A 23,992-nucleotide genomic window follows, 5' to 3' on the forward strand; every position below is an offset into this window, starting at 1 on the left:
TGTGATTAGCATACAGCCGAGACGGGAAGTGAGAATGGACAAAAAGCACGTTGAAGCCAAAAGGAACCCTGACCCTAGGTCTGCGACCGTGCTAACCGGGAACCTCGGGACGTCCCTAACCCATTGAAGTTTACATTTAAATGGTTTAGGTAGGGGTTAGTGTTTAGGGTATGGACGACCCAAGGATCCCGGATTTCACTTCTGACTGTCCTGTCTTACAACAGGAAGAGAGACATTTATCAGAGGAAGCACATGTTCTTGAACACACACACAAACACTGAGTTGTGAGGATAGATATTCATGGTGGACTGGAAGAGAGGAGGGAAGAGAGAGAAGTGAGAATGTCCAGCCTGGAGAAGATCTGAGGTCTTCAACCTAGAGACCTGCCACCCATACTTCAGACTGTCGCTCAGCAGATACCTCTTGCACAAGGCATGGTGCTGTAGGCCTAAACTGTGTAGGCACCATTACCGTGCATTTGTAACCCTCTTCCCTGTGTCAGTTCCCAATGACCCTCCTGCAGAATGGGGTGAAGATGACCAACTAGTCGCCCACAGGTCTATACCTTCAACCTTCTGCAGTCATACCCGTCAGACCCTATCTGAGACCAGGACTTCTTCAATGCCGCACAGACAAAGAACTGGTGAGTGATCGTAACATGGTACACACACACACTGCCTTTTCATTTTCACTCCGGCTCTGACCAAGGGAGAGTAGTGTATTCAGTCCAGAAATTCCTGCTGTTTATTCACAAAGAGTTGTTTATTTGGTAACAGCAGTTGTGTTCTGTTGAGTCCCAAACAACTGAACAACAACAACACATTTATAAAGGCCTATTTACAGGATACAAAAACTAAAATGTAACACAATAACAATAACGAGGCTATATATAGGGCGTACCGGTACCAAGTCAATGTGTGGGGGTACAGGTTAGTCGAGGTAATTTGTATATGTAGGTAGGGGTAAAGTGACTATGCATAGTTAATAAACAGCGAGTAGCAGCAGTGTAAAAACAAAGGGGGGGGAATCAATATAAGTAGTCTGGGTGTCATTTTGATTAATTGTTCAGCTTATTAGGAGCCCCTTTTGGAAACTCTAGACTTGGCGCCCCGGTACCGGCTTGCCGTGTAGGTAGCAGAGAAAACAGTCTATGAATTGGGTGACTGGAGTCTTTGACATTTTTTGGGCCTTCCTCTGACACCGCCTAGTATATAGGTCCTGATGGCAGGAAGCTTGGCCCCAGTGATGTACAGGGGCCGACGTACTACCCTCTGTAGCACCTTACGGTCGGATGCCGAGCACGTTGCCATACCAGGCGGGGATGCAACCCGGTCAGATGCTCTCGATGGTGCAGCTGTAGAATTTTGAGGGTGACACACCTCTGGCACCTGCACTGCCCTGTCACTGTAGAGAGAACTGACAGTACTGTAGGTTGGGTTAGGTTCGCAGGTTTCTGCTGATGTTGTGTTCAGGTTGTACAAGCCTCCGGTTAAATTGAGGCCAGGTTGTGCTAAGCTTGTGCTCTACAACCTGTCAGTTGTCTGAGGATGATCTGAGGTTGTGGTCTAGAGGCTCCGGTCTGGTTCTGTTCAGTGGTCAGAAGGAAGATTGGGGTCTGGAAGTCCTATACAGCACCCTCAAAGCCTAGCGCAGTGATGAAGATGTTGATGAGGACTGTGAAGAAAACAAATACTGTTGCTGTGTTGTTCAGCTTTGAGTGTTTCCTCACATCATTCAGATCATACTTCACGAGAGAGAGAGTAGGAGGGTTTTTCAACATGTTCACACTTTCTGTTTACAGATAAGCCATATAGTGTGTGTGTGTTTGTGTGGTGTGGTGTGTGTGTGTGTGTGTGTGTGTGTGTGTGTGTGTGTGTGTGTGTGGGTGTGTGTGTGTGTGTGTGTGTGTGTGTGTGTGTGTGTGTGTGTGTTGTGTTGTGCGTGTGCGTGTTTATGTGTTAGTATGTGTGAATGAGTGACAGGTGTATTACTAACCTATAAAGACCAGCAGTAGTCCCACGACAACCTGTAGCGTAATAGACATGGACAGCAGTACTATGAGAGGTTTGTAGAATCTGTACTGTGACTCCATGTATAGAACAGTTTTTAGCTGGGATGAGTTAGCCATGAGTAGAGCCACATCAAGCATACTCTGAGCTACACTCTTCTTAGTGGCATAGTGATTCATGTTAATCATTCAGTACACCTTTCCAGAGGGGTCAAGACGGTCGAGGTTTGCCTGTGGGTAAGAGGGTAGACCATCAGGCTATGGGTCACATGCACACACACACTAATACAGTGGATTAACTACAGGCACTGCCTTTCCTCTATGGCAGAAGGGTGCGTTCTATAACTACATCACACACGGGTGTCCACATCTTCTCACGGAGGTGGGGTTGGGAATTGTCAAGTACGGATAAAGGTAAATACGAGATGTCACAAGTGGATGCGACACCCGGAAACACAAAGGGCATAGTCAGCTCTTCGCCGAGGTGAGAAATATGACGAGGAGCCAGACAGTGAAATGATTTCCGTAGTCAAAAGGTTTGAACGCTTCATGTCTCCACTATAGGCTATGAATGCTCTTTAATGAAGCTAATAGACTACGAGCAGTAAATTATATTGGATTGTAGGTCTGTTATTTTATCAATGACTTGGGGGAATACTTTGTGAAGTTTCCATTCCAGTAGGAGTTATACAGTCCCCACTGGGCATAGACGTCAGTTCAACATCTAATTTTGATTTACATTTTGTTGTCAACTAACGTGAATTCAACGTGAAATCAACAACAAAAAATTCACCATGCCATTGRATTTAGGTTAAAGGTTGGGTGAAAAAGAGACTAAATACCCTTACGTTGATGAATTTAAAAGAAATCAAATTAGTTTTCCACGTTGATTCAACGTCATCACATTGATTGAAATTATGTGGAAACACAACCTGGACTCGGGGGTAGACGTAACATAGTAAATATAAATCCGGGACAACCATTTTTTKGCCCAGTGGGTCATAACTACAACTTATCTCCTTGTAGCCCAAATCCGAATGTTAAGTCAAAATGTACAACGTCCTATTTAGTTGCTTATGACACAGTTAAAAACGCGCTAGGACCCCGCCACAGTAACCTGAGGTTTGAGGTTATAATGTTTAACTTACTTGTATGTCATCTAGTTTGTTGAGAGTGATATCCTCCCCATTCGCCCTTGCTTCACTGTCCATACTGGCCAAGATAACTGCGGTTACCGATATCACCGACACAGGAAAACTACTTTAGAATAGTTACATAAGTTACACGCGGTAGGCTACCGTGCATCTCGCAAGTAGACTAAAGATCAGCTGTCATCTGCAGTTTGCCGTAGCCTTTCTTGTCACCGGCTTCACGCAGCCAAGCTGAAAATGTTGAGTGTATTTCCCAGGGGTGTGAGTTTTGCTTATTCAAAACTACCCCTCCCACTGTCTAATCTTACAAACGCAGTACACTCAATCACTCTCTCTTTCTCTCTCTTTCTCTCTCTCTTTCGGTCTTTCTCTTTCTTAAACACATACAAACACACACACAGCTCTGGAGTGGGAGGGGTTTTCCCCCAATGAAGAACATAATACTTGCTCCTCTGGTTTCATTGTCTCAATACGTTCTATCTTTTAGATGGATGACAAACAGGAAAGAACAAGGTGTAATTTTAGTTATCATTAAACAACATTACCTTCAAGCGTTTAGTGTGGCGTTAGACAAACAAAAGTAGGATATCAAAACAAAATGTTGATCATGTTTGACAAGCACACACACACACACACACACACACACACACACACACACACACACACACACACACACGCGCATGTATACACATACGGATGGATGTGCGCACACACACACACTTCCAGTTATCCAGTGAGACAGACATGATGAGTGGTGATGAGAGTTGGGCACAGCTGCTGTGTTGGCATTCACTCCTATCACTACAGTAGTGAGGTGGAGAGGAGAGTTAGTAATGAAGTACTTAAGTACTTTTTGAATGTATTACTTCAGCCATGTCTGTGATAAATGTGATTGGCAATGGGCACATCTGTTGGAGCAGTTGTGTATTATGCGTCATCACTGTTGGTTTATGGGGATCGGCTGTCTGATTCAGCTAGTTGGAGTGCTTTTAGAGTAACAACATGAGAAAAAAAGTGTTAGCTCATGGACCGATTGAGATGGATGTGTGTGCACCAAATGTCAGAGGATGGAGTCTAATTTAGTCAAAGAGAATTCAGCAAGCAACGAACTTTATTTAAAGACACAAAGAGAGAGAGAGAGACGGGGAGAGGGGGGTGGGAGACAGAGGGGGAGAAGGAGAGAGACAGAGAGAGAGAGAGAACATGAATCATTATTTAGCTACACTGTTAAAAGAGAGGGGTTTAAAAACAACAAACAAGTGCTAGGTCCATCATGAAAGATTTTATTGCCCTGGAAATATCTTTGTAAGCAAACCCCATCTCTCTCCCACGCAACATGAACTTGTCTTCAAGGCATTTCAGGGAGTATAGAGGATAAGAGGGAGGGAAACAGTAATACATAAAGTGTTCAGTGTATAGGGAAGACGCAACTCCTTTCACTTCCTCTTACCGCCCAGACACCAACAACCTAGGTTACTTTCACAGTTATTCTCTCTGTCCCACTTTATAAACCTCTCTCTCCCTCTCTCTCTATCCCTCTCTCTCTCTCTCTATATCCCTCTTTCTCTCTCTCTCTCTCTCCTCTCTTCTTTCTCTCTCTCCCTCTCTCTCTCTCAATCCCTCTATCTCTCTCTATCTCTCCCACTCTCTATATCTCTCTCTCTATCCCTCTTTCTCTCTCTCTCTCTCTCTCTCTCTCTGCCTCTCTCCTTCTCCCCCCCTCTCTCCCTCTCTGCCCCTCGGTCTCCCCCCTCTCTGTCTCTCTCTCTTTGTGTCCTTTAAGAAAGCTTGTTGCTTGCTGAATTCTGACTAAAATAGACTCCATCCTCTGATAATTGGTGCAAATTAGACTAATCTGGGATGCATAGTCTTTGGGTCTATAATGCTCTCATTCAGGCCTATTTCTGTCAGTTAATAACAGATGTCATCTGTTGCTCAACAGCCTGACTCTTCAAAGTCAAAGTGACTTGATATAGCAACAAGGTCTGGGGCAATCTGACTGAAATGTAGGAACTATGTGTGGGTCGTGATGAGTTGTACACTACATGACCAAAGTAATGTGGACATCTGCTCGTCGAATATGTCATTCCAAAATCATGGGCATTCATATGGAGTTGGTCTTCCCTTTGTTGCCATAACAGCCTCCACTCTTCTGGGAAGGCTTTCCACTAGATGTTGGAACATTGCTGTGGGGACTTCCATTCAGCCACAAGAGCATTCATTTTGTTGGGCTCTGATGTTGGGCGATTAGGCCTGGCTCGCAGTCGGCGTTCCAATTCTTTGTGCACGGGGAAGTTGTCATGCTGAAACAGGAAATGGCCTTCCACAAACTGTTGCCACAAAGTTGGAAGCAAAGAATCATCTAGAATGTTATTGTATGCTGTAGCATTAAGATTTATCTTCACTGGAAYTAAGGGGCCCGAACCATGAAAAACAGCCCCATACCATTATTCCTCCTCCACCAAACATTACAGTTGGTACTATGCATTTGGGCAGGAGCATTCTCCTGGCATCCGCCAAACCCAGATTCTTCTGTCAGACTGTCAGATGGTGAAGTGTGATTCATCATTCCAGAAAATGTGTTACCACTGCGTCAGAGTCCAATGGCGGCGAGCTTTACACCACTCCAGCCGACACTTGACATTGTGCATGGTGATCGTAGGCTTGTGTGGGCTACTCGGCCATGGAAACCCATTTCATGAAGCTTCCTCTGATGTTCCTTCCAGAGGCAGTTTGGAACTCGGTAGTGTTACAACAAGGACAGGCGATTTTTACACACTACGTGTTTCMGCACTCTGCAATCCTGATGTTTCCACTTCACAATAACATCACTTACAGTTGACCGGGGCAGCTCTAGCAGGGCAGACATTTTAAGAACTGACTTTTGTGAAAGGTGTCTTCCTATGATGGTGCCACCTTGAAAGTCACTGAGCTCTTCAGTAAGGTCATTCTATTGTCAATGTTTGTCTCTGGAGATTGCATGGCTGTGTGCTCGATTTTATACGCCTGTCAGCAATGGGTGTGGCTGAAATAGCCAAATCCACTAATTTGAAGGCGTGCCACATACTTTTGTATATATAGTGTATATTTTGAGTTTCCCAATCACGGCCGGTTGTGATACAGCCTGGAATCGAACCAGGGTCTGCAGTGACGCCTCTTGCACTGATGGAGTGCCTTAGACAGACTCGGGAGTCCCATAGGGCTGCGCACTAAGGCATGAGGGTAAAAGTGTTGGTAATGTATTGATGGAATGAGGCCAATTAAATGAGGCGAGCGAGCGTAACTGACAAGCAGACGGTCTGCTATCAATTTACTTTCATTAATACGTGCGCAGAACGATTGCGCTGTAATTGCTTTGTTAGTTCGACCACATTGGTCGCCATATTTTTGCAGGAAGGCTAGCTCACTGCACCTGAAAACCCTCGGGGAGGGTTAAAATATTTAATGGACCATCGCATGTAAATTGGTAGGCTAAGGATAGAGGCTTTCTCGGAATGTCAAACGAAAAACATACTGTAGTAGACCAAACCTCAGTCATCTGTATCAATGCGTTTTATTGTATAGAGTTGTAGAGTCATAATAGTATTTAAGGCAAAAGTAACAGAAAATGTACAATAATTAATCAATTGTTATACCATGCAAGAATATTCAAGTAGAAAAGTAATCAAGAGACCCACTAAATGATTTTGCAGGGGAATATCCACTTATATTTTACATCGAACGCATTAGGCCTAAATCATAAAACAAACTACAGGTCAATTTGTCGTATATAACACATTTGTTTTATATAACTCTGAAAATTACACTTAGCCTATTCAATTCAAGGTCAGACAGAAGAGAGCAGAATCCGAGCCTGCGTCCTCAGTTGGATACAGACAGACTGCAGAGCCAATAGCTAATCCCGTCGCTTTAGTCTTTATTTCTTCCCCACGTGGGCTTCACCTGGAAAAAGAATATATGTTTGAGCATCTAATTACAAGAAGATAGGGCCAGCAACCAACACAGCTATTCAGTAACTTAAAATCCATATGAGCGTTAATAATTCTGACAATCAGCGTGCGTAATTACCAACAAGCTTCCGCAAAAAAATTAKATCCAATTTAAACTTTTCGATCTAGATGCTTTCTGAGCGTGTTTTCTGGATATTCGTCATAAAAGCAGCTTTCCAGAGACACAGTAGTCTACCCGTGATAGAGTGGTCAGTACTATATTCATAATAAATAATTAATAATATCAATTTACGCATTTTATTCTTTACATCACAGTAATTCACACACAGCACCCACCAGCCCCGCTTGTTACTCCTGTTCGGTCAAATCCTCGACAGGTGCGGACCTTTTGCCTGGGTGCTGTCTCTTCTCCGCGCGACTCTTGTTCACGTTGTCTAATAGCTGGAGCAACAGGTTGGCCTTACTGCAGCCAGGGTCCAGCACGTCACAGGGACTGTTGGCGCCCAAATCCGGGCTCGTGTTATCCAAGTAGCGTTTGCCGGGGTGTTGGCGCTTCTCCAACTCCTTGAGGTCCCCTGCGTCTGACTCGTCGTCCACCTCTCGCCTGCCGGGATGCTGGCGCTTGCTGTAGTACATCACGTAGCGCTTGCCCGGGTGCTGACGTTTGGAGAGTTCACTTAGAAATGCGGGGTTCTCTGTAATCTGCTCCAGCATTAAGCGCTTGCCTGGATGCTGTCTTCTCTGGAGCTCCACAAAAGAGTCAAATTCGTCTTCGCGTTTTCCCGGGTGCTGTCTTTTCTGRACCTCGCCATAGTCTTCGTCCTCGTCGTCCTCTCGCTTCCCAGGGTGTTGCCTTTTTTCCAGCTCCTCCTGGTACCTCTTACCGGGATGCTGCCGCTTCACCAGCCACTCTGGCTGAAAGGTCAATCCCTCTGTAAAAACAATGAATACATTATTAGTTTACGGACAGCGGAAAAGATCAATCTACCACCACTTGTTATGACATGCGTACATGCATTTCCAATTGAACACACACGGTGTTAATGGCATTTWCTTGTGAAAGTTAGATTATATCAAATATATTTTTTCTATGTAAAACTTTTTTTCTGTGTATATTTTTTCCACCATTAAACTGTGTGCTTTGTTGCCAGGATAAACTGTGGAAAAATAATGGATGCGTTTTACGCGCGCTTTGCAGATTGCCCTCTCCAAATTGATTTTCATCCGAACAAATAACAACATCTATTAATTTATTCACGTTAATCTTGCACAAAACACGAATAAAACATATTGGAAATGGTGGGTTATTTCTGTATAAATACCATGCAATCGAAATCATTTAGTTTATCTGTCTTTGTGAAACTATACAATCGAATGATTTGTCTTCGTGCAAAGTTACTATAAACAGGCATAAAAAGGCATGACTTGAATTTGTGTGTTCAGTGGGTGGCAGGTAGCCTAGCGGTTAGAGCGTCGTTGGGCTAATCAACCGACAGGTCGTTAAATCTGTCGATGTGCCCATGGGCAAGGCACTTAACCCTAATTTGCTCCATACTACTATGACTGACCCTGTAAAACAGCACATTTCACTGCACCATTTGGTGAATGTGACAATAAAACATCTTCATTTGTGTTCATTTTTTTGCTTTGTAATTCATTGTAAAACACCACAGCTCTCTTGTCAAACGCGGCCACTTTGMCAAAAACATCAAATAGATCAAATAGCAACTATTAAGCACCGTTCGCGCCATCCTCATCCTCTATATTTTTGAGAATGGAGCGAAGCAGGAGGCTCTCGGCTCTCTGTAGGATGATATCGTCTATAGTCTGCCGGTCCCCCGTCTCCTCCTCAGCGGGGATGCCCTGTCCTCGAGCCAACGTCAGGTTGCAGACCACTAGAGATGCCAGAATGATCAGGCAGGCGGACTTCATGGTACCTTGGCTAGTCGTTCGAAAACAAGAGAATATGTCATTATTAGTGGAGATATACTACTTTAAAAGCATGCAGGTTGCATAATATTTCATTGACTTTGCGTTGCATAACGAATTCTGAGTTTTCTATCTGTTTTACGCACATAATACGTTTCAATATTGGTGCGTAAAACTGGAATTCATTTTTGGAATAGATATTTGCAAATAAATTTTGGGAGCACGTCCATGTACAAAAATACGAATTGAAGTGACCCAAACTTACCTTAGATTTGTTTTCTGGCTAGTGTCACTCACAGCACCTTCAATATCCTAAATTGCAGCAAACCAACTAGAAAGGATGTTCTTTGCCTCTTGCAGCGCTTGGAGACCGGTTGAGGCCAAGTTTAGAGGTATGTGCAGATACAACAAGTCCAGCCATTTATAGTCCGTGGTTACCATCGTCACGCCAACCACGCTGTAGTAATTTCATAGGATTCCTTTCATAGGATTCAAATGATGTCACAAATTCGTGCGCAATTGGATTAAAGTCAGTTATAACCTCTAGAGGAAGATGTCCGGTTATTCTCTCGGGCGCCAGCTGGGCCGAACAGCCTAATCCGAGGGAGTGAAATTGGCACTTGATGATGATAACTGAAAGAGAGGATTAATTCATAAATCTTCTTATCATATGTGAGTGCGATAATTTGGCAGAACACCGATTTAAATTAATTCACTTATTTTGTGAGTGTGGCTTTCCTTACTAGTCGTTTGTTAAGATTAGGCCTACACTAAATGTCAACGATGAAAATGTTTGGATTCATTCATAAACCTACTAGCTACAGCCCCTATATCTGTATTTTATTTCCAATTATAGACATTCATTGGTGCGTCATGTTGGAAATGGCGTTGTTGTGCGCCATCTCCATGTCATTATTTTCCTAAATTCTCATCGAATTTAAACCTATGGTAATATAGCTATGCTCCTGTGCTGTGAGTCAATAAGAAGAAAACCACATTAWGAATAGATGGCCAGAAGGCTCTAGATCAGCCCCTCGCGGTCACAGGTGCGAGACATGGTGCCTCTCATGCGCCATGTGAGCTCACCACGTCCCTGAAGCGCACATTTATTAATGCACTCGTGATCCCGCCCGCACCTGATGGAATCTTTGAGGAGCACAAACAATATTATCCTAACTTGCGAAGTGGCTGGACTGGGATCATTATGCACTGTCTGTTCAAACAGCTACCACACAGCTCAGACCTCTTGACTTTTTCCACAGTTTAATACGTTACAGCCTTATTCTAAAATGGAAACAATATTATCCTCATTTGCGAAGCTGTTGGACTGGGGACATTATGCACTATCTGTTCAAACAGCTAACACACAGCTCAGCTACCCATACAGTGCCTTCAGAAAGTATTCATACCCCTTGACCTTTTCCACAGTTTGATATGTTACAGCCTGATTCTAAAATTGATTAAGTATTTTTTGATCATCAATCTACACACAATACCCCATAATGACAAACGAAAACAGGTTTTTAGAAATGTTTGCAAAACCCCCCAGAAAGGACAACCTTCTCTGCAGCACTCCACCAATCAGGCTTTTATGGTAGAGTGGCCAGACAGAAGCCACTCCTCAATAAAAGGCACATGAGGCACCTAAAGGACTCAGACCATGAGAAATAAGATTCTCTGGTCCGATGAAACCAAGATTTAACTTTTTGGCCTGAATGCCAAGCGTCACGTCTGGAGGAAACCTAGCACCATCCCTACGGTGTGAAGCATGGTGGTGGCAGCATCATGATATGGGGATGTTTTTCAGCGGCAGGGAGACTAGTCAGAATCGAGGGAAAGATGAACGGAGCAACGTATAGAGAGATCCTTGATAACAACCTGCTCCAGAACTCTCAGAACCTCAGACTGGGGCAAAGGTTCACCTTCAACAGATGTTTCATTGTAAGCTCATGTATTTGATTAGCGTTGCACTTTTGTTGTATTCTGATGAAAATGAAGCTATTTTCTGCCGAATGTTGCACTGATGTATTTTCTGTGAAGGAAAACTATAGTTGCATCTCCCTGATCACCTATTGAAGCAAAAAACACTGACTTTCAATATAAAACGCGACCCCTGTCAATACGTACTGCCCAAGCCTAGAGGAAATACAAGCTATGAAGTGCACCTTTAATTCATAGAACAAGATCTTGCTGATTTCTAGCCAAACCTCCACACCTTACGTAGGAGATATACTGTAGCTTATCTAGTTAAACCACATCAGGGACATTCTGCAGAACTGAAGATAGTTCCTTCTGTGAAACATCACTCAGGGCCTGGACCGGGGTCTATCCCCCCCCCCCCCCCCACTTGATTCAGAGAACAGACATTTTAAGCGGGTGTCCAGACTGGGGGTGATTACTTGCTAAAGTACTCTTCTGTGARGGACACGGCTAGCGACAGAAGCACAATTAACACCAGGGCTGTCTAACCTGTGAGGCCTCCTCTTCTGCAGTCATCTCCGCGCCTCAAACTGTAATCACAGTGTGTAAAGACATAGGTCTACATGCTGCACGGGGACCAAGTCATTATGCACCCAGCACAGCAGATGAGTTTTTCTAGTCTACGGAAGACCAGTGCTCGCTAACACTGTAAGACGGTGAAAGTGGAGTTGTGATTTGATTAATTCTGTGCTCATTTGAAGCCTGTGTAAAAGCAGATGAGGGAGAGCTTCTAATGAGTAAAATACTGTACATGGAGGGGATGTGTTCTACTACGATAGAATTAGAATCTAGAAAACTCTGTCGCATCTGACCCACCTGTGAAGTAGAATAAGAATATGCACTTGTCTTTTCCTATACTTTAATGATAACTACTTTGTTGTTACGATTGTAATATGTTGTCTCACCTAGCTATCTTATGATGAATGCACTTATAAGGACACAAGGTGAGACACAAATGCAGACACAGGAAGCAGATGGTTGACCCCCGAAATGTATTAATCCAAGGGGTAGGCAAGAGGTAGGTCGGGGACAAGCGAGAGTCATAAACCGAGTCCAAAACGGTACCAGACAAAGGGCAGTCTCGAGGTCAGGCCAGGCAGGGGTTCAGTAACCAAATCTGAGTCCAAACAGTACAAGGGGATAGGCAGGCTTGAAGACAGAACAGGCAGAGTGGTCAGGCAGGTGGGTTCGGAGTCAGGACCGGCAAGGGTCGAAACCAGGAGGACTAGAACCAAAAGAGACTGGGGGAAAAATCGGAGCAAGGAAAACCGCTGGCACAGAGAGACAGGAAACACAGGGATATATACACCGGGGATAATAAGCGACACCTGGAGGGGTTGGGGACAATCACAAGGACAGGTGAAACAGATCAGGGTGTGACAGMACTAATGTRAGTTGCTCTGGATAAGACCGTCTGCTAAATGACTAAAATGTAGTTATAGCACTCTTTATGTCTAACAACTCTATGATTCAGATATTTAAATGTGTGCATTGAAAAAAAGGACTCACTGATAGGTGACACATGTTCCCCTCATGTTACTATAGGTCTAGTCTGCTCATTCCTTGTTGGTTACTGTAGGTTAGTCTGCTCTTCCCTCTGCTAGATCTAGCTAGTCTGTCTGTCTGATCTCCCTCATGTACTGTAGGTCTGTCCTGCCTTCCCTCATGTTATCTGAGGTCTAGTCTGCTCTTCCTCATGTTACTGATAGTCGTAGTCTGCTCTTCCCTCATGTTTACTGTAGGTCTAGTTGCTCTTCCTCATGTTACTGGTAGGTTCTAAGCTGTCTTCTCCCTCGATGGTTACTGTAGGTCTAGTCTGCTCTTCCTCATGTTACTGTAGGTCTAGTCTGCTCTTCCCCATGTTCTGTAGGTCTAGTCTGCTTTCCCTCATGTTACTGTAGGTTCTAGTCTGCTCTTCCCTCATGTTACTGAGGTCTAGTTCTTGCCCTCTTTTTTTTTTTTTCCCTCATGTTATCTAGGTCTAGTCTGCTCTTCCCTCATGTTACTGTAGGTCTAGTCTGCTCTTCCCTCATGTACTATAGGTCTAGTCTGCTTTCCCTCTGTTACTGTAGGTCTAGTAGTCTGCTCTTCCCTGCAGTGTTACTGTAGGTCTAGTCTGCTCTTGCCCTCATGTTACTACTAGGGTCTAGTCTGCTCTGTCCTCATGTTACTGTAGGTCTAGTCTTGCTCTTCCCTCGATGTTACTGGTAGGTCGAGTCTGCGTCTTCCCTCATGTTACATCTAGGGTCTAGTCTGCTCTTCCCTCATGTTACTGTAGGTCTAGTCGCCTCTTCCCTCATGTTTTGACTGTAGGCTCTAGTCTTGTCTGCGTTCCCTCCATGTTACTCTCAGGTCTAGTCTGCTCTTTCCTCATGTTACTCTAGGTTCTAGTCTGGCTCTTCCCTTCATGTTTAAGCTGTAGGGTCTAGTCTGCTCTTCCTCATGTTACTGTAGGTCTAGTCTGCTCTTTCCTCTCATGTTAGTAGGTCTAGTCTGCTCTTCCCTTCATGTTTACTGAGGTCTAGTCTGCCTTCCCTCAGTGTTACTGGTTTCTAGTCTGCGTCTTTCCCTCAGTATACTGAGGGTCTAGTCTGCTCTTCCCTCATGTTACTGTAGGTCTAGTCTGCTCTTCCCTCATGTTACTTAGGTCTGTCTGCTCTTCCCTGCACTGTTACTGTGAGGTCTAGTCTGGCTCTTCCTCATGTTATGTAGGTCTAGTCTGCTCTTCCCTCATGTTTCCTAGCGTCTAGTTTGCGTTCCTCATGTTACTCTGGTCTCAGTCGTCTTCCCTCATGTTACTATAGGTCTAGTCTGATCTTCCCTCATGTTACTATAGGTCTAGTCTGCTCTTCCTCATGTTACTATAAGGTCTTAGTCTGCTCTTCCCTCATGTTTACTGGTAGGTCTATAGTCTGCTCTTCCCTCATGTTATGTAAGGTCTAGTCTGCTCTTCCCTCATGTTACTGTAGGTCTAGTCTTGCTCTTCCCTCATGTTACTGAGGTCCTAGTCTGCTCTTCCTCATGTTACTGGAGCGTCTAGGTCTGCTCTTTCCCTCATGTTAATAGGTCTAGTCTGGCTCTTGTCCTCATGTTACTGTTAGGTCTAGTTAGTCATGGCTCTTCCCTCATGTTACTGGAGGTCTAGTCTTTGCTCTTCCCTTCATGTACTGTAGGTCTAGTCTGCTCTTCCTCATGTTACTGAGGGTCTAGTCTGCTCTTCCCTCATGTTACTGGAGTATGGTCTACGTCTGCTCTTCCCTCATGTTACTGGGGTTAGTTGTGCTTGCTCATAGTACTAGTAGCGTCTTGCGCTTCCCTCATGTTACTGGATAGGTCTAGTCTGCTCTTCCCTCATGTTACTGGAGGTCTGTCTGCTCTTCCCTCATGTTACTGGAGCATAAACGGTAGAGCTCTCCTAGAGTAACGATAGGAAGCAGACTTAGACCTTAGCTCATGATAACCCCAAGCTGCAAGGTGTCATAACGAGTCTAGAGAGTTTCTACTAGATCCTCCAGCTGACAATACTGATTCGCCTGGACAGGAGCAGTAGTCTAGAACCCTGGAAGGTAGAGTCCATGGAATAGATCTGCTAGATGCAATCACCCTCATAAGACTTACCCTGGATATGGCTCTAGTCTGCTCTAGTTTAACCACTTCAATGGGTTAACATAGGAGAAGAGGCCAGACTTGACCCTCTACATTCGTTAAGCTCTTGTGGCCAACGATACGCTAGGGACTTTAGAATGCTGTATTAGTAAATAGGAGAGCAGACTAGACCTCCAGAACACGAGGGAAGAGCAGACTAGACCATAGTAACATGAGGTAAAGGAGCAGAAGACCCTCCGAAGTACATGAGTGGTCATAAGTCTGGAGTCCTTCCCCTCCATGTATCAGCACCTGACTCGATCCAGAATACAATGGAGTGGCGAAAGTAAGTAGACTAGCCTCCTAGTACATCGTGACTGGAAGATGCAGACTAGACCTCCTCCTAAAAGGAAGAGCGCTCAGACCTAGACTCGCATAACACTCTCTCTCCAACGAACTGACTGAGAACAGGAAGAGCAGCGTTTGACCCTTACTAGTAACTAGCTGTGAGAATGATGCAGCACTAGCTACAGACAGAGTCATGAGAAGAGCAGACTAGACGCACTCATGTAAACAGCGAGTAGAGAGAGCGAGACCGTATAAGTAACAGTAGGAAGAGCCAGGAACTAGACCCTACCCGCGTCTAGTCTGCAGTAACTCTAGATCGGCACGATAGAGTTCGAGACACGTAGTAGTAACCTAGTGGGAAAGATTCTAGAACTGGACCGAGGGGAACCATAGGGAAGATTCAGACTGACCTAGGGGGAAATGTGAGGCGTAGACAGACCTCGTGATACGACCACGGTAACGACGGTCAGGATAGATGGCCAGACTCTCTAGAGTTTTTACCATATTGTAGGAGACTCATGATGGAAGAGCAAGGATCTACGGTGCATACCTAGTTCCCTCATAGTTTATCAACATGATGGGGTAAGAAAAGCAGGGACTTATGACTCCTCCTCAAGAACATGACGGGGTAAGAGCAGACTAGACTCCATAACATGGGGAAGAGCGAACATTAGATCCTCCAGGTAGGTACATGACGTGGGATAGGAGCGCTCCCTAGTCACTATGATATCACCCTGCGGTTAACGATGAGGTGAATGTAAGCTCGAAAGGACGAGAAAGGCTCCCTTACAAAGTCTGCTATACGTTTCACCCATTGCATGGATAGTTTGCAACGACTCAGTGTACCTCCTAGGGTCTAGGTCTGCTCGTCCCTCGTGATTTACTAAGTTAAACATTGACGGGAAGAAGGGTCATACAACGATCCTTGTCGTGATCAGTTACTACATGATGGCGCCTCAAAGAGAGACTTTGGACCTACTTAGTACATGCATTGAGGGGTAAGAGCAGAACTAGGAGCTCCTTACGTGCTGCTCTAGTAACTCATCGCAGGTGCAAGAAGTCAGATAGAGTCCTAAAGAGTAATCGATGAGGAAGAGAGTGACTAGACCTCCAGTAACATGAGGGAAGAGCAGACTAGATCCATACAGTAATAAAATGTAGGGGAAGAGCAGACGAAAGCTTTCTAGTTCCTGCTAGTCAACAATGAGGCTGAAGTACCGCCTAGAACTTAGACTTACAGTATATAAACATCGGTAAGGGGATCTAGTCTAGCGTCTCTTCCCTGTGTAGACTAATGTAGGGTCTAGCTCTCCTCTCACGTTACATTGATCCCTCGAGGGATTAGAGCTGCGAGACATAGAGGCTCTGGTAAGTCTAGTGCATCTTACCCTAATGTGGTATAGGAAGATCAGACTAGACCTGAGTAACCTATGAGGGGCGATCTAGTCTGCTCTTTCCCTCATGTTAATAAGATCAGCACAGGGTACACTACTTCAGTAGTTCATGCACGTGAGGGACGTTTAAAACGCCCTCCAAAGTTAATATAGATGTACCCCAGATAGACTTTAGAGGGAGGGTGTGTTCTAGACCAAATCCTCCGAAGTAACATGGAGAAAGAGCCAGACTAGACACACTTGCTCTTAGTAACATGAATCGGGAAGAGCACGACCCTACGACATCATGTTAAGCCGGTAGGTCTAGTCTGAATGTTTTATGCACATGCATGGGGCAGAAAAAGAGCAGATATAGTCGTGCCGGATGAGTAACTGATGTAGATGGAGCGTGATGGGTGGAAGAGTGCCCCCACAGGATCCTAACTACCCTTCCCTTCATGTACCTATGTGTGAGGGGCGTGCGAGGAGAACAGGAAGGGGAGGAAGGAGCGTCGGAGTATACATAGTGTATACCATGGTAGTAAGTAGCATAAGACATAGGCTCTAGTTTTTGTTTCCTTAGTTCTGAGTAACATGGGGATGCCTTAATTATTTTCATCAAGCAGCAGGCGACGCATCGACTCTCCAGTAACACTGAGGAAAAGGCAAAACGCGTGTTTACTGGAAGATTAATAGTAAGCGTGACGCAGTACCTATAGACCTCTCTTCCCCAGCTTAAACTGAGGGCTTCATGATTAAGAGCAGACATAGCCTCCATGACAGTGAAGGAAGGAAGGGGGGTCCGATAGTCCTAGCCTAATTAACAGGGAGGAAGACAACTAGACCTCCTTGCTCTTATCCGCTTACAAATTATTGAGTTAATGAGAGGGGGAATATAGGGAGCCTCAGTACTCATAGTACCCTGCCCCTCACTTCCCTCATGTTACTGTAGTCTAGTCTGCTCTTCCTCATTTACTGAGTCTAGTCTGCTCTTCCCTCATGTTACTGGCTAGTCCTCTAGTCTGCTCTGTCCCTTCATGTTACTCTAGGTCTAAGTCTGCTCTTCCCTCATGTTACATTGGTTACGCTAGTCTGCTCTTCCCTCATGTTACTGGAGGTTAGTCTGGTCTTTCCCTCTACTGTTATACTGGAGGTCTAGTCTGCTCTTCCCTCATGTTGGTACAGTTGTAGGTCATCTATCTGCTCTTCCCTCATGTTACTGTAGGGTTTCTAGTACTGAGAGGCTCTGCTCTTCCCTTCATGTTACTAGTAGGTCTAGTCTGCTCTTCCCTCTAGTTACTGTCTAGTCATGCTGCCTTCCCTCATGTTACTAGTCTAGTCTGCTCTTCCCTCAGTGTTACTCACAAGTCTGTCTGCTCTTCCCTCATGTTACTCTAGGTCTAGTCTGCTTCTTCCCTCATGTTACTGGAGGTTAGTCTGCTCTTCCCTCATGTTTACTGTTAGTCTAGTCTGCTCTTCCCTCATGTTACTGAGGTCTAGTCTGCTCTTCCCTCATGTTACTTCTAGGTCTAGTCTGCTCTTCCCTCATGTTACTGTAGGTCTAGTCTGCTCTTCCCTCATGTTACTGTAGGTCTAGTCTGCTCTTCCTCATGTTACTATAGGTCTATGTCTGCTCTTTCCCTCATGTTACTGAGGTCTAGTCTGCTCTTCCCTCATGTTACTGTAGGTCTAGTCTGCTCTTCCCTCATGTTACTTTAGGTCTAGTCTGCTCTTCCCTTATGTTACTGGAGGTCTAGTCTGCTCTTCCCTCATGTTATGGAGGTCTAGTCTGCTCTTCCCTCATGTTACTGGAGGTCTAGTCTGCTCTTCCCTCATGTTACTCTAGGTCTAGTCTGCTCTCCCTCATGTTACTGTAGGTCTAGTCTGCTCTTCCCTCATGTTACTGTAGGTCTAGTCTGATCTTCCCTCATGTTACACTAGTCTAGTCTGATCTTCCCTCATGTTACTCTAGTCTAGTCTGATCTTCCCTCATGTTACTCTAGGTCTAGTCTGATCTTCCCTCATGTTACTGTAGGTCTAGTCTGCTCTTCCCTCATGTTACTATAGGTCTAGTCTACTCTTCCCTCATGTTACTGTAGGTCTAGTCTGCTCTTCCCTCATGTTTACTGTAGGTCTAGTCTGCTCTTCCCTCATTTTACTGTAGGTCTAGTCTGCTCTTCCCTCACTGTTACTCTAGGTCTAGTCTGCTCTTCCTCATGTTACTGGAGGTCTAGTCTGCTCTTTCCCTCATGTTACTGGAGGTTAGTCGCTCTTCCCTCATGTTACTGGAGGTCTAGTCTGCTCTTCCCTCATGTTACTGGAGGTCTAGTCTGCTCTTCCCCATGTTTACTGGAGGTCTAGTCTGCTCTTCCCTCATGTTACATACTAGGTCTAGGCTGCTCTTCCCTCTGTTACTGGAGGTTAGTCTGCTCTTCCCTTCATGTTACTATAGTCTAGTCTGCTCTTCCTCATGTTACTGGAGTCTAGTCTGCTCTTCCCTCAATGTTACTATAGGTTCTTGTCTGCTTCTTTCCCTCATGTTACTATAGGTCTATCTGCTCTTCCCTCATGTTACTGGAGGTCTAGTCTGCTCTTCCCTCATGTTACTGTAGGTCTAGTCTGCTCTTCCCTCATGTTACTGGAGGTCTAGTCTGCTCTTCCCTCATGTTACTGTAGTCTCAGTCTTGCTCTTCCCTCATGTACTGGAGGTCTAGTCTGCTCTTCCCTCATGTTACTATAGGTCTTAGTCTGCTCTTCCCTCATGTTACTATAGGTCTAGTCTGCTCTTCCCTCATGTTACTTAGGTCTAGTCTGCTCTTCCCTCATGTACTGTCTTAGGTCTAGTCTGCTCTTCCCTCATGTTACTATAGGTCTAGTTGACTCTTTCCCTCATGTTACTCCAGGTCTAGTCTGCTCTTCCCTCATGTTACTGGAGGTCTTGTCTGCTCTTCCCTCGTGTTACTGTAGGTCTAGTCTGCTCTTCCCTCATGTTACTGGAGGTCTTGTCTGCTCTTCCCTCATTTTACTGTAGGTCTAGTCTGCTCTTCCCTCATGTTACTGTAGGTCTAGTCTGCTCTTCCCTCATGTTACTCGAGGTCTAGTCTGCTCTTCCCTCATGTTACTGTAGGTCTAGTCTGCTCTTCCCTCATGTTACTGGATAGGTTAGTCTGCTCTTCCCTCATGTTACTATAGGTCTAGTCTTGCTCTTCCCTCATGTTACTGGAGGTCTAGTCTGCTCTTCCCTCATGTTACTGAGGTCTAGTCTGCTCTTCCCTCATGTTACTGAGGTCTAGTCTGCTCTTCCCTCATGTTACTCTAGTCTAGTCTGCTCTTCCCTCATGTTACTGAGGTCTAGTCTGCTCTTCCTCATGTTACTGTAGGTCTAGTCTGTCTTCCCTCATGTTAACTAGTCTAGTCTGATCTTCCCTCATGTTACTTAGGTCTAGTCTGTCTTCCCTCATGTTACTCTAGGTCTAGTCTGTCTTCCCTCATGTTACTGTAGGTCTAGTCTGCTCTTCCCTCATGTTACTATAGGTCTAGTCTCTCTTCCCTCATTTACTGAGGTCTAGTCTGCTCTTCCTCATTTACTGTAGTCTAGTCTGCTCTTCCCTCATTTACTGTAGGTCTAGTCTGCTCTTCCCTCATGTACTCTAGTCTAGTCTGCTCTTCCCTCATGTTACTGAGGTCTAGTCGTGCTCTTCCCTCATGTTACTGGAGGTCTTAGTCTGCTCTTCCCTCATGTTACTGGAGGTCTAGTCTGCTCTTCCCTCATGTTACTGTAGGTCTAGTCTGCTCTTCCCTCATGTTACTGGAGGTCTAGTCTGCTCTTCCCTCATGTACTATTAGGTCTAGTCTGCTCTTTCCCTCGATGTTACTGGAGGTCTAGTCTGCTCTTCCCTCATGTTACTTAGGTCTAGTCTGTCTTCCCTCATGTTACTGGAGGTCTAGTCTGCTCTTCCCTCATGTTACTTAGGTCTAGTCTGCTCTTCCCTCATGTTACTATAGTCAGTCTGCTCTTCCCTCATGTTACGTAGGTCTAGTCTGCTCTTCCCTCATGTTACTGTAGTGTCTAGTCTGCTCTTCCCTCATGTTACTGGAGGTCTAGTCTGCCTTCCCTCATGTTACTGTAGGTCTAGTCTGCTCTTCCCATGTTACTGTAGGTCTAGTCTGCTCTTCCCTCATGTTACTTAGTCTAGTCTGCTCTTCCCTCATGTTACTTAGGTCTAGTCTGCTCTTCCCTCATGTTACTTAGGTCTAGTCTGCTCTTCCCTCATGTTACTGTAGGGTCTAGTCTGCTCTTCCCTCATGTTACTTAGGTCTAGTCTGCTCTTCCCTCATGTTACTGTAGGTCTAGTCTGCTCTTCCCTCATGTTACTGTAGGTCTAGTCTGCCTTCCCTCATGTTACTGTAGGTCTAGTCTGTCTTCCCTCATGTTACTGTAGGTCTAGTCTGCTCTTCCCTCATGTTACTGTAGAGTCTAGTCTGCTCTTCCTCATGTTACTCTAGTCTGTCTAGTCTGCTCTTCCCTCATGTTACTTAGGTCTAGTCTGCTCTTCCCTCATGTTACTGCTAGGTCTAGTCTGCTCTTCCCTCATGTTACTCTAGGTCTAGTCTGCTCTTCCCTCATGTTACTCTAGGTCTAGTCTGCTCTTCCCTCATGTTACTCTAGGTCTAGTCTGCTCTTCCCTCATGTACTGGAGTCTAGTCTGCTCTTCCCTCATGTTACTGTAGGTCTAGTCTGTTTCCCTCATGTTACTCTAGGTCTGGTCTGCTCTTCCCTCATGTTACTGTAGGTCTAGTCTGCTCTTCCCTCATGTTACTGTAGGTCTAGTCTGCTCTTCCCTCATGTTACTGTAGTCTAGTCTGCTCTTCCCTCATGTTACTGTAGGTCTAGTCTGCTCCTTCCCTCATGTTACTGTAGGTCTAGTCTGCTCTTCCCTCATGTTACTGTAGGTCTTGTCTGCTTCTTCCCTCATGTTACTCTAGGTCTAGTCTGCTCTTTCCTCATGTTACTGGAGTCTAGTCTGCTCTTCCCTCATGTTTACTGTAGTCTAGTCTGCTCTTCCCTCATGTTACTGGAGGTCTAGTCTGCTCTTCCCTCATGTTACTATAGGTCTAGTCTGCTCTTCCCTCATGTTACGTGCACTTGCTGGGTGTTAAAGTTGTGGGTAGTTCACATTTTAAACAGCCATGCTTTTTGGCAGTTGTTTTTTTCATGACATTGTTCTGGAGGCGCTCTGTCCCTAATGGAGTTCCCTTGTGCGATGCTTATAGGCACTAGACTATAATTAAGGCAAGCGCTTCCTTCCTTCACCTCTCATCAATAAGACCAAATACAAAGGAGGTTGGAGGAGGGTTATTAAGAGTGGGGAATCATAACAATTAAAGAGCAGGTCTACAGTATATGCTGGCGAAGAGGACATCTTAAATATACACTCTGCAATGATGCTTGTCTTCCTCAACATCCACTGTTTACTTTCCACTGTCCTTGTTATGAATTGTTTTCAGTCGTGAGGAAGTTTATAAAGTTTTGGTTTCCACTTGCAGATCTGATAAGCGTTCGCATGATAAAGTAGGAAGTTGGACACAATCAAGGGAAATMATTTTATCATTTTACTTAATTAACTCTTGAAGCTGAATCATACAGCCCCTGACTGCTCACAGCTTCAGTAATGGCTAGAGTTTGGGCTTGTTTTTCAGAGTTTTCTCCCACGGAGAAACAGAATGACACCAGTAGCTGTTTGGAATGTTCTCTCAACACTCAGGACGAGAAGGAGAAGGTTTGCAAAAGTGAACCCAACAAAGCAAGGGAAACACATCAAAAGATAGGTGAGTCAGAAAGAGAGGCGGCAAGTGTCCCCAAAGTTCCCGAAGCCTAATATGTGGGTGTAAGTGAGAGAACAGTGAAGCAGAGGTGGAATCCAACTAAGAGGGAGAGAAAGAGAGAAAGAGAGAAAGAGGGCGCGAGAGGTAAACGAACACAGAAGCCTAACTGAAGCAGTCAGAGGTAAGAAATACTGACCAGACAGCTGCCAGGGACAGAAGGCTCTCTGTGTGGTGGCTACTAGCTGCTGAGAGACAGACAGGATAGAAACAGACAGATTCAGATAGAGAAAAAGTAAAATAAACAAATAAACAGAAGAGCTGGCGTGTGGATGGAGTGACAATGTGGCATCCACCTCTAACCTGGCATTGACACTGCCCTGACAGGGGTCACTGTGGCTGTGTGTGAGTGATGGGTACAGGCCCTGGTCATGGAGGTTGCTGGGTGGGGGACTGGTGATGAGGCAATATCTGGATACTGAGGTCAGAGGGGGTCTGGAAGGCTGGTTGTTCTCTGTTGCTCTTCAGTCTCTGAGTCAAACCCAACACACCAACTGCATACTAACTATGGACTGATGGGCTAATAGAGGGTAATAGCCATTTACTGTTAAAGCCAAAGGTTGTGAGAAAGACCTTATTCTATCCCTGTATTGCTTTTACAAGTGGTAAAATGTTGTGTTTTAATTACAGGTTTTGTATTTTACATTGCGGTGAGGTTCAACAGATGTACACTTTTAGAAAAAAGGGTTCCAAGGGTTCTTCAGCTGTCCCAATAGAAGAACCCTATTTGGTTCCAGGTAGTACCCTTGGAACCCTAATTGGAGGGTAGGGTATTAAAGTATAACTCTATCAGCTGTATGTAGTGCCTGGTGAAGCCTAAGTGAGTTACAGTAAGCACATCTTCAGCCTCACTGACTCCCTCTCACTAGTCAATGCGGCCCACAGATCCATCCATCAGCTGCAGGCAGCTCACGCCTGTCTAATACCATGGGGGCTGGACGCACATGAGAGACCAGTTCTACCTCACTCCAAGAAGTTTTACATGTACCAAAATATATACTGAACAAAAATATAAATGCAACATGTAAAGTGTTTCATGAGCTGAAATAAAAGATCCCATACAAACATATTTTGTCTCTCAAATATTGTGTACAAATTTGTTTACATCTCTGTTAGTGAGCATTTCTCCTTTCTCCTGCCAAGATAGTCCATCCACCTGACAGGTGTGGCATATCAAGAAGCTGATTAAACAGCATGATCATTACACAGGTGTACCTTGTGCTGGGGGACAATAAAAGACCACTCTAAAATGTGCAGTTTTGTCACACAACACAATGCCACAGATGTCCCATGTTTTGAGAGAGTGTGCAATTGGCATGCTGACTGCAGGAATGTCCACCAGAGGTGTTACCAGAGAATTGAATGTTAATTTCTTTATCATAAGCCACCTCTAATGTCATTTTAGAGAATTTGGCAGAACATCCAACGGGCCTCACAACCTTAGACCACGCCAGCCCAGGACCTTCCCATCCTGCTTCTTCTGAGACCAGCCACCCGGACAGCTGATGAAACTGAGGAGTATTTTTGTCTCTAATAAAGCCCTTTTGTAGGGTAAAGCTCATTCTGATTGGMTGGGCCTGGCTCCCCGGTGGGTGGGCCTATGCCCTCCCAGGCCCACCCATGGCTGCACCCCTGCCCAGTCATGTGAAATCCATAGATTATGGCCAAATAAATKTATTTCAATTGACTGATTTCCTTATATGAACTGTAATTCAGGAACATTTTTGAAATTGTTGCATGTTGCGTTTATATTTTTGTTCAGTATACATGACCTTCTTACACTAG

At 44.9% G+C, this 23,992-nt stretch overlaps 2 protein-coding genes and 1 long non-coding RNA gene across 4 annotated transcripts; 1 reads left to right on the forward strand and 2 right to left on the reverse strand.

Moving 5' to 3' along the window:
• Nucleotides 1-4: 4 nt before the first annotated feature.
• On the forward strand, nt 5-23,211 carry LOC111976780 (uncharacterized). The gene is made up of 3 exons (XR_002878963.2): nt 5-643; nt 22,025-22,153; nt 23,093-23,211. It is a non-coding gene; the product is annotated as an uncharacterized lncRNA (long non-coding RNA).
• LOC111976779 (ninjurin-1) lies at nt 1,137-3,492 on the reverse strand. Of its 2 annotated transcripts, none has more exons than XM_070448176.1 (3): nt 3,157-3,492; nt 1,996-2,239; nt 1,137-1,674 (listed from the first exon to the last, which is right to left on the reverse strand). In XM_070448176.1, exons 2-3 carry the CDS (start codon nt 2,195-2,197, stop codon nt 1,625-1,627), a joined length of 252 nt encoding a protein of 83 aa, XP_070304277.1. In that variant the 5' UTR covers nt 2,198-2,239; nt 3,157-3,492; the 3' UTR covers nt 1,137-1,624. The 2 variants fall into 2 exon arrangements, with proteins under 2 accessions (XP_070304277.1, XP_070304278.1); XM_070448177.1 differs by having other exon boundaries at nt 1,666-1,744.
• LOC111976777 (pro-thyrotropin-releasing hormone-A) lies at nt 6,694-9,413 on the reverse strand. The gene is made up of 4 exons (XM_024005895.2): nt 9,304-9,413; nt 8,849-9,051; nt 7,446-8,041; nt 6,694-7,101 (listed from the first exon to the last, which is right to left on the reverse strand). Exons 2-3 carry the CDS (start codon nt 9,039-9,041, stop codon nt 7,458-7,460), a joined length of 777 nt encoding a protein of 258 aa, XP_023861663.1. The 5' UTR covers nt 9,042-9,051; nt 9,304-9,413; the 3' UTR covers nt 6,694-7,101; nt 7,446-7,457.
• Nucleotides 23,212-23,992: the final 781 nt, after the last annotated feature.

Source organism: Salvelinus sp. IW2-2015, linkage group LG17, assembly GCF_002910315.2.
Source record: "Salvelinus sp. IW2-2015 linkage group LG17, ASM291031v2, whole genome shotgun sequence".
Taxonomy (NCBI): Eukaryota; Metazoa; Chordata; class Actinopteri; order Salmoniformes; family Salmonidae; genus Salvelinus; species Salvelinus sp. IW2-2015.

Bases quoted from the DNA above. Each gene is read 5' to 3' on its own strand.
- LOC111976779 (XM_070448176.1), bottom strand. From the start codon at position 2,197: ATGATTAACATGAATCACTATGCCACTAAGAAGAGTGTAGCTCAGAGT. The intron at 1,675-1,995 runs GTTAGTAATACA...TTTTCTTCACAG, and splicing joins ACTACTGCTGGTCTTTATAG to TCCTCATCAACATCTTCATC.